General features: G+C 48.1%; 1 protein-coding gene across 3 annotated transcripts in view; it reads right to left on the bottom strand.

Annotated features, from left to right (window-relative positions):
• Positions 1-1,863: 1,863 nt before the first annotated feature.
• Positions 1,864-9,998, bottom strand: part of LOC310661523 (la-related protein 6-like) — a 35,467-nt gene continuing 27,332 nt past the window's right edge. For 2 of the 3 annotated variants that reach the window (XM_083407801.1, XM_083407802.1), the window contains 3 exons: positions 8,357-8,527; positions 5,673-5,886; positions 1,864-3,560 (listed from right to left, as the gene is read on the bottom strand). In XM_083407801.1, coding sequence (XP_083263927.1) covers positions 2,442-3,560; positions 5,673-5,886; positions 8,357-8,517 — 1,494 coding nt within the window. In that variant the 5' untranslated portion in view covers positions 8,518-8,527 and the 3' untranslated portion in view covers positions 1,864-2,441. The remainder of the gene's footprint in view (positions 3,561-5,672; positions 5,887-8,356; positions 8,528-9,998) is intronic. The other variant, XM_083407803.1, reaches the window with a different exon arrangement.

Here is a 9,998-nt window from a genome sequence, read left to right as displayed (position 1 = left end):
TAAAAGGGAGGAGAATGCTAATAATAACCCACTTCTATATTTTTATCCCCGATTTTGGAAGCTAGTCAGTCATCCAAAACGATATTTTTTTAGAACCATTAAATATGACGAACAGGAGCAGAGTGTTTCTGCATCCACACCCTATCTCTTTTCTCTCTTGCGCACAGCGTACCTGCCAGCACGCATGACTGCTAGTGGGGGTGGGGAGGAAAGCTTTATTTTTAATTGCTATAATTTCATTTCAAGTGTGCCGAGTTCTAAGAATAGACAGCCTTGTCTTGTATTTATCATCTCGCCACAGCTTTCCTTACCCTCCTCCTGGCAGAGAGGCCCTCTTCCCCCCCTCCCTTGTTTTTTTTTTTCCCTCAGAGAGAGGGAAAAGTTAACCAAAGTTAATTGAGAAGTTAGCCTGGAGAAGAGGAGGTTAAGGGGTGATATGATAGCCATGTTCAAATATATAAAAGGATGTCACATAGAGGAGGGAGAAAGGTTGTTTTCTGCTGCTCCAGAGAAGCGGACACGGAGCAATGGATCCAAACTACAAGAAAGAAGATTCCACCTAAACATTAGGAAGAACTTCCTGACAGTAAGAGCTGTTCGACAGTGCAATTTGCTGCCAAGGAGTGTGGTGGAGTCTCCTTCTTTGGAGGTCTTTAAGCAGAGGCTTGACAACCATATGTCAGGAGTGCTCTGATGGTGTTTCCTGCTTGGCAGGGGGTTGGACTTGATGGCCCTTGTGGTCTCTTCCAACCCTATGATTCTGTGATTCTGAGATCAGTAAGAATATGTGATATGTGTATGCGCGCACAGAGAGAGGGTGGGTGTTTGTCTTGCAGAGATTTTGAGAGCGTGTGAACTTTGTGTGTCGGTGACAGCGATAAAACTGCCACAGTTCCCGCTTCAGCCCCCAACCCCAGAAGTTAGCTCTCCGACTGGGGTTGTGATGGAGATGAACACCTCTTGCCTCTAAATTGCTCCCTCCAACTTCCAGAGCTAATCAACAGTGGGCAGAGAAAAGCCTCAGCAATATGTAATATAGTGGGAGGGCAGCAGTTCAAGCGTGAAAATCGGGGTGTGTTCCAAGAATATCGAAGCGTCCTTAATTTTCATCTGCAAAACGTTTGGTAACCATGCACTTAGCTGAATTAGAGAGATGGCAATGGCCTAGAGCCGTGGTTCCTAACCACACGCCCCACAGGGGGTGCAATTTTATTTGGGGGGGCAATTCGAGAATGAGTTATTATTAACAGTGGTTTGTTTGTTTTTTTGCATTTCTTATGGTTCTAGGGGCCTCATATACAGCATAAAAATACCGTATTTTTCGCTTTATAAGATGCACCAGACCATAAGATGCACCTAGTTTTTGGAGGAGGAAAACAAGAGAAAAAAAATTCTGAATCTCAGAAGCCGGAACAGCAAGAGGGATCGCTGTGCAGCGAAAGCAGCAATCCCTCTTGCTGTTCTGGCTTCTGGGATAGCTGCGCAGCCTGCATTCGCTCCATAAGACGCGCACACATTTCCCCTTACTTTTTAGGAGGGGAAAAGTAGTCTTATAGTGCAAAAAATACGGTATATATTGCAACACGCACATTAAAAAAATTAAAATCAGAATGTAAACGGTGGTCTTTTCGGTGCCTGCTAAAAACATTCTTGTTTAGACAAGCCCACCAAGAAGCTTAGAAAGCTGGAGGCAATTTTATTGCTTTAACTTTTGTATGTTTTAAAGGACGGCGGTGAGTTCCCCTCCATTTCCTTGCTGTCGTTTTGTAAACCGCTTTTGAGTTTTCTTGCAATCAAGAGCTGCGCATAAATCTTACGATTTCCATAGACAAAACAAAAAAACCAGAGAGAAACGAAGAGATCATGTCCACACCCTTTTTTTATTGACTGTTGTTTTTTTTAAAAAACAGCAGATCCATCACCAATTTCTCACAGCAACACAAGGCAAGCATTCAAAATCTCATCTTATGCACAAACCTGCCGGCATCCATGAAATCTTAAGCCATTCACACTCCATATTCATCGTACCATGCAACCAATCCAGAAGGTCAAGTTCCAAAAACACACACAAGAAACAAAGGCGTCACAGGGAAAGGGAGGGTTGGATGGAGACCAACAGCACCCGAGTCAGAGAGATAGTCTTGAAAGCAGAGGTGCAAGTTGAGAACCCCACAAAGCGCCCAAACCACACGAGGCATTGGGGACGGGGACGGGGGTTTAAAGAGAGAAAGAGAAAGACTCCAAAAAGACCAAAAAAGGAGGAGGAAAACCAAGCTGGGGGAGATTAAGAAGAAGTCTACATGGTGTCTGTACAAGACAGTTCTCAACAGCGCAGACAGACTCTCGGGTCCCTCTCCTTTGACCCCCCCAGCCCAGAAATGCTACCTGCTCCCCCCCGTAAGCCTATATTAAGTTGACCCACCCCCAAAGGCTCGTAAAGTTTAGTGCCGCAAAATAGACTTCCCCCGCCCAATCGTGTTGTAGAAGCCCCTGGTGCCATCCGGGCCTTGAGGACGCCGAATCACTTTCAGCCGGGCATTCAGTGATTCAAGCACCCTTTTGGAAGCAGGCGCTGAGCTCAGGGGCTCCGGTTTCAGGGAGGGGAGCGGCTGTTGCTGCTGCTGCTGCTGCTGCTTGCAGGCTGGTCCTTGCTGCTTTGGGGGCCACAGAACCCCCACGCCGAGCCCGTTCGTCTCCCAGCAGGGGTTGGGCGGCTTCTGTAACCCGCAAGGGCCGTTGCTGGGCTTGGGCGCGGAGAGAGGAGGGAAGCAGAGCGGCCACGACAGCGGCTTGTGCAGGAGCGGGCGAGGGCCGGCGCAGGGCATGCTGAAGAAATTGGGCTTGAAGGCCTGGCCAGCAGAGGCGCAGAAGCCAGCAGTGGGCCAGACTGGAGCAGAGAGGAAGTTCGGAGGCAGGATGGGAGTGGATACGGGCGTGCCGTCGGACTCGGTCGATGAGCTGTAGAAGGAGTCTTCAAAGGCAAGCGGAGGGCCTTCAGGCAACGCGCCGGTCCACATCCTTGCAGGCTTCTCAGCCTCCTCAGCCTCTTCACTGTCTTCCTGACTGGTCAGGCTCTTCTTCTTGGAGCCCCTTCCAGAGAGGCTAACCACCTTGATGGCGTCCCCATTCAGGGAGGAGGCAGCGGCTTGACTGCGGACCAGCTCCTCAAAAGCCTTCCGGGTGCTTTCCAAGCTATCATACTCCACCACGGCGCAGCACTTGGTCAAGAGCTCTGGGTACCGCGATGAGCACTTGCTAACATCCGAAGGGAGCTTCTTGCCTGGCCGGAGGATGCGGATGGAGGTGATGTCGCCGTAGGGGCTGAACAGCTTGGTGATGTTGTTGAGGAAGGTCATCTGGAACTGGAGAGAGCTGTGGACGGCCGGCTCGTACGGAAGGATGTTCCAGGCCAGCAGCATCTTGCTCGAAGGGATGTTCACCAGATGTTCAGGGACGGGGGTCTTCCTACGCACCTTCGTCCCTTCCTCGTTGACCTCCAGCAGCTCCGAAAACTGCAGGGCGTAAAGGGTCACCCGCCAATCTCTGGTTAAATATTTCACCTGGTTAAAAAAGAGGGGGGAAAGTAGAAGAGAAAGAGAGAGGCAGTTTTGCATGCTTCTCTTTAAAGTAATAAATTTATTATTATTGATTTGATTAGATTGATTGAATTTATATACCGCTCTATACCCGGAGGTCTCAGGTCGGTTCACAGAATGAAATCAAAATATTAAACTACAAAATGCATAATCAAAATAAGAACAACTGCCCAATAATGCCCCCTCCCCAAAGAGCGAAGTTTTTAATGTTTGATGTCTTACTCTGTTTATTTGCACAGACAGGCGGAGACCCCCTCCCCACAAAACCCAGGCAACCCCCAGATGGAATAATGACACCTGGCAACGTGTTATGGGATTAAAATTGGCCACAACTTTATTAAACCTTCAGATGTAGGACGACCTTGGCATAGGCACTGGGCGAAGATCTGGAGCCGTCTGAGGACTAACAGGTAAGCTACACTATTGTGAATGTGGGGCGGTCCTAACTCTACCTGACCAACTCCCCTGGCAATGCCCCGCCCCCAGCCGGGATTGGTTAATTGTTGAAGCTAGGTGGAAACCTCCAGGTATCCTGCTGGGGGGGGGGGGGCGAAGCCAGGCTACTTTGCTGGGAGTCTCATAGTCTTAGGGGGGGGTTGCGGGCAACCACACAAAAGCCACCCCCCAGTTAATGTGGGGAGTGGTCACTGCTGGGGCAACCCAGTCAGATGGTTGGCATATAAATAATAAATTGCTATTATTGTTATTGTTGTTATTATTATTACCCGCCCATCTGACTGGGTTGCCCCAGCCACTCTGGGCAGCTTCCAACACATACAGTATAAAAACATAATAAAACATCAAACATTAAAAACTTCCTGATACAGGGCTGCCTTCAGATGTCTTCTAAATGTTGGGTAGTTCTTTATCTCCTTGACATCTGATGGGAGGGCGTTCCACAGGGCAGGTGCCACTACCAAGAAGGCCCTGTATCTTCATTTCTCACAGTGAGGGATGGAGCTGTGCTAATATTTTTATTTTGCACAGCTCCATCTTCCTTAGGCACAGCTTGCTAAACATGTGATCACTGCCACAGAGCTATGACACATACGCCGGACACAGAGTCAGACCGTTAGTCCTTCCAGCTTAGCATTGTCTGTGCTGAGCTGCAGTGGCTTTCCAGAGATTCGGAACAAGAGTCTTTCCCCTTGGAAACTGCAAGGGATGAAGCTGGGATCATTGCCATGCAAAGCAGTCGCTCGGCCACTAAGCTACAGAGGTCCATAGCGGTCAACGTTTCCCTTTTTGAAAGGGAAATTCCCTTATTCCAAATAGGATTCCTCGCAAGAAAAGGAAAAAGTTGACAGCTATGCAGAGGTCGCAGCTTTGACCTTGGGATCCAAACGCATTCAAAAAATGGAAACAACAAATACCAAAGAAAGAATAGTGGCAGATGAAGATGATGGACTTTGCGGAACTGTCAAAGCTGACCGGAAAAATCTGAAACCTAGGTGATCAAACTTTCCAAAAAGACTGGAGTAAATTGATACAATACTTGAAGGACCATTGTAAGCAGTTAACAACACCAGCATGGTTGTAAGAAGACTTACAATGATAATTGTCACTGCCCTTTATTAATTTAAAAATTGTGATACAGTGGTACCTCAGGTTACATACACTTCAGATTACATATGCTTCAGGTTACAGACTCCACTAACCCAGAAATAGTGCTTCAGGTTAAGAACTTTACCTCGGGATGAGAACAGAAATCGTGCTCCGGCGGCACGGTGGCAGCAGGAGGCCCCATTAGCTAAAGTGGTGCTTCAGGTTAAGAACAGTTTCAGGTTAAGAACGGACCTCCGGAACGAATTAAGTACTTAACCCGAGGTACCACTGTATTCTGAATGAGTGAATTGTAAAATAGAAAATGTATAAATGCTATGAAATACAAATTAATTTTTAAAACAGTGAGGCGGGAGGGAGGGAAGTTGAGAGGCTCATATGAGCAAAAGAAGTGGATAATGAAGATGTGTTTAAATATTATAAAATGGAAAATTAATAAAAATATTATATATATAAAAACACATGCTGCTCCACCCTCCCACCATGAATGCTTTCTGAGTGCCACTGCTTTACCTTTTTGAAAGATGTCAGGAGCTTAATGCTGACGAAGCCCAACCTGTTCTTCTGCACGTGCTTCAGGAGGAAGGCATCCTTCGACAGGTTCTCATCAGAGAGGTAGAACTCCACCTGCGAGACAATCCTCCGGATCAGCTGCAAGTCGGGCGTGGGGCAGTGGCTGCTCTCAAAGAGGTCCAGGCTGAGGAGGTCGCTCAGGTCGTAGGGGCTGCTAGCAGGAGGAGAGTGAAGGGTGGGGGGGAGAATTACTGCCAGCAGGTCAAAAGTGTGAGCAGATTCACATTGCTTGAGTCGTAAGAGCAGAAGATACAGTGGTACCTCGGGTTACAGACGCTTCAGGTTACAGAATCCGCTAACCCAGAAATAGTACCTCGGGTTAAGAACTTTGCTTCAGGATGAGAACAGAAATTGTGCGGCGGCAGCGAGAGGCCCCATTAGCTAAAGTGGTACCTCAGGTTAAGAACAGTTTCAGATTAAGAACAGACCTCCAGAACGAATTAAGTTCTTAACACGAGGTACCACTGTACCTGGCAGATCAGACCAAAGGCCTATGTCCAGCATTTTTTTGTTGGGGGTGGTTTTGGTATTATTATTATTATTATTATTATTATTATTATTTTACTTCGACAAAGTAATAATAATAAATGAACAAGAATAAAATGTGCATGCCACCCCCGAGACCATTCTATTGTAATTATCCAACCTCCCAAAATTTCAACGCCTCTTGCGATGGTTTGACCCCTTTCCATTTTAACAGTACAAATTCTACAGACACCTTCCATATCTCCTCAAAATCATTTCTCCTGTGTATTCCCCGTCTTACCTTAATGGCACGTTAATTTATCATTAATAGCAATAACCCCACACGTCTTTATACCATTATTCCATTTTATATTCTGCTTGCCCCTTCCACTTCCTCACTATAATAACACGTGCAGCTGTCAATAAATTTGTGAGCAAGTCCTTCACAGGCTGTAAACCTTCTACCCCACCGTAATTTGATAATAATGCTACCTCTGGACTTTCGGTCAGCTTTAACCCAGTGATTTCTGTTATTTCCTTAAACACCCTTTGCCAGAAAAATTGTACATATTTACACCCCCACCACATATGAATATAATTCCCAGTTTCCTGGCACTATACACCACTATACAGGTCTAGCATTCTGACTGAATAGTGGTCAATCTGCTGTCTCTGTGAGGCCTGCAAAAGCCCCCATATACTAGGTGTACTAAATAGGATTAAGCCACTGAAATTCAAAGGTGCCACATTGGATATTGGTTGGGGGGGGACGTCTGAGGAAACCCCACACCACAAAATCAATCACAAGAAGTGGCACACGCACACCATTTGAACGGCAATGACCACCAGCTTGGGGGAGGGGGCCGGCTCCCTCAAATACTTTATCGGGGGGCCCAAAGGGACCTTGGCTCCCATGCTCCTCAGGCTTGGTTCCCCTCAGAGGCAAGTTTAGGGGAAGGCAACCGGTTCACCCTCACTGGGCACCGGGCCGAGTGGGAGCTGCAACAACAAGGAACAACAGAAGGCGAGAGTCCGGCGGAGGGCGGGATTTTGGTATTTCACACTGCACCACTGAAATATTAAAGCCTGAAGTCCGCCACTGTTCCCCCCCACACACACACTGCACATTACATTTTTGAGATACAGCGACTAGCACTGTACACAATATTCCAAATATTGGTTGCCCTGCAAATTCTAGATGAAAAGCAACAACTCCAACTGTTGTAAGCTTTATTGACAGTTTCATGATTGTTCTAGAGCCACCAGACCCTCTGAGCTCTTGTTTAAGAGATTTTTTCTGCTTTGAGCAGGGCTTATTCCCTAGACCAGAGTTTCCCAAACTTGGGTCTCCAACTGTTTTTCGGACTACAGCTCCCATCATGCCTAGCTTGCAATATCAATGGTCAGGGATGATGGGAATTGTAGTCCAAAACCAGCTGGAGACCTAAGTTTGGGAAACACTGGTCTAGAGCCTTTGAAAGAAGGCCGTCAATTCCCCCCTCAGCCTAGAGCAGGCTTTCTCAACCTTGGGTCCCCAAAGTTGGCTGGACTACAACTCTCATCATCCCTAGCTAGCAGGACCAGTAGAAAGGGATGATGGGAGATGTAGTCTGAAAGCTCTGGGGCCCCAGGCTGAGAGGGCACTTCTTCTGCACACCACTGGGATCATGACAGCTAGAGCAACAAGCCCGTCCACCAGCTCGCAACAGGGATAAGAGAGGGAGAAGGTTTCAAGGCAGCCTCAAGGAGCAGTATCTCCAGAGGAGGGCCATTGAGGAAGTTGACTTGGGATGGATGCGGGTGGTGCTGCGGTCTAAATCACTGAGCCTCTTGGGCTTGCTGATCAGAAGGTTAGCGGTTTGACTCCCCGCAACGGAATGAGCTCCCGTTGCTCTGTCTCGGCTCCTGCCAACCTAGCAGTTTGAAAGCACGCCAGCGCAAGTAGATAAATAGGTACCGCTGTGGCGGGAAGGTAAATGGGGTTTCTGTGCACTCTGGTTTCTGTCCTGTTGCGCCAGAAGCGGTTTAGTCATGGTGGCCACATGACCTGGAAAGCTGCCTGTGGACAAACGCCAGCTCCCTTGGCCTGAAAGCGAGATGAGCGCCACAACACCATAGTCACCTTTGACTGGACTTTACCTTTCTACCTTTCTACTTACCCATCCAGAGTCTCTGCCAGCTCCTCTTGGGTCAGCAGAGGGAAAGACCTGTTGGTGCGAGGGAAGAAGTGGAGAGTGGAGTACGGGCCGCCCTGGACCGGAACCGGACTGCTGCGCTTCAGGTGGGAGGCCAGAGCCATCTCAGGATTGCACAGGGCCATCGCCCTTCATCTGTTGAGATGGAGAAGAAGGTGGGTGGGTTGGGGAGTCACACAACAGCACAGCCCTCCAACAAGACTCCCCATGCCCAGAAGATCATGGGGAGCACCTGGAAAAACAACCAAACAGGTAGAGCGTGAGACTCTTAATCTCAGGGCCCACATTGAGTCCCACATTGGCCAAAACATTCCTGCTTCATGACCCTCATGGTCCCTTCCAGCTCTGCAGTCCTATGACCAAATGCTTCCTGCAAGGCTCCCAGCATATGCTATAGGCCAGGCATGCCCAGGCATGCACCACCAGTGTGGTGTAGTGGTTAAGAGCAGTGGACTCGTAATCTGGAGACCTGGGTTCGCTTCCCTGCTCCTCCACATATGGCTGCTAAGTGACCTTGGGCCAGTCACACTTCTCTGAAGTCTCTCAGCCCCACTCACCTCACAGAGTGTTTGTTGTGAGGGAGGAAGGGAAAGGAGAATGTTAGCCACTTTGAGACTCCTTCGGGTAGTGATAAAGCGGGATATCAAATCCAAACTCCTCCTCCTCTTCTTCTCCTACTTGCCCACAGACTGTCTCGCCAGAGTGGTGCATGCTCTAGTTATCTCCCGCTTGGACTACTGCAATGCGCTCTGTGTGGGGCTGCCTTTGAAGGCGACACGGAAACTACAACTAATCCAGAATGCGGCAGCTAGACTGGTGACTGGGGTCAGCCGCCGAGACCATATAACATCAGTCCTGAAAGACCTACACTAGCTCCCAGTACATTTCCAAGCACAATTCAAAGTGCTGGTGCTGACCTTGAAAGCCCTAAATGGCCTCGGTCCAGTATACCTGAAGGAGCGCCTCCACCTCCATTGTTCTGAGGTCCAGTGCCGAGGGCCTTCTGGCAGTTCCCTCGCTGTGAGAAGCCAAGTTACAGGGAACCAGGCAGAGGGCCTTCTCGGTAGTGGCACCCGCCCTGTGGAACGCCCTCCCACCAGATGTCAAAGAGAAAAATAACTACCAGACTTTTAGAAGACATCTGAAGGCAGCCCTGTTTAGGGAAGCTTTTAATGTTTAATAGGTTATTGTATTTTAGTGTTCTGTTGGAAGCCACCCAGAGTGGATAGGGAAACCTAGCCAGATGGGCGGGGTATAAATGATAAATTATTATTATTGTTATTGTTGTTATTATTTTGGGACTACAATTCCCATCATCCCTGACCACTGGTCCTGTTAGCTAGGGATCATGGGAGTTGTAGTCCCAAAACAGCTGGAGGGCCAATTTTGGGGATGCCTGCTAGAGGCGATATCAGTTTCAAGCCAATTCAACTGTTCAGCTTTAAGAAAGAGCAACACCATCGAAAAACTACTTTCAGCCCTGGATTGGGACGTGAATTAAGGTTTTAAAGCAACCGAACTGCTATGCGTTAATATACAAATACATACTTTTTTTGGAGAAGGAGATAAAGAATAAAGGGGGGCTGTTTTACAGTCGTGAAGGCAA

This window comes from Podarcis tiliguerta (genome assembly GCF_965153285.1).
Source record: "Podarcis tiliguerta genome assembly, chromosome: 13".
Classification (NCBI taxonomy): Eukaryota; Metazoa; Chordata; class Lepidosauria; order Squamata; family Lacertidae; genus Podarcis; species Podarcis tiliguerta.
The sequence above is the reverse complement of the archived record's forward strand: the minus strand, read 5'-3'. Positions and strand labels throughout refer to the sequence as shown.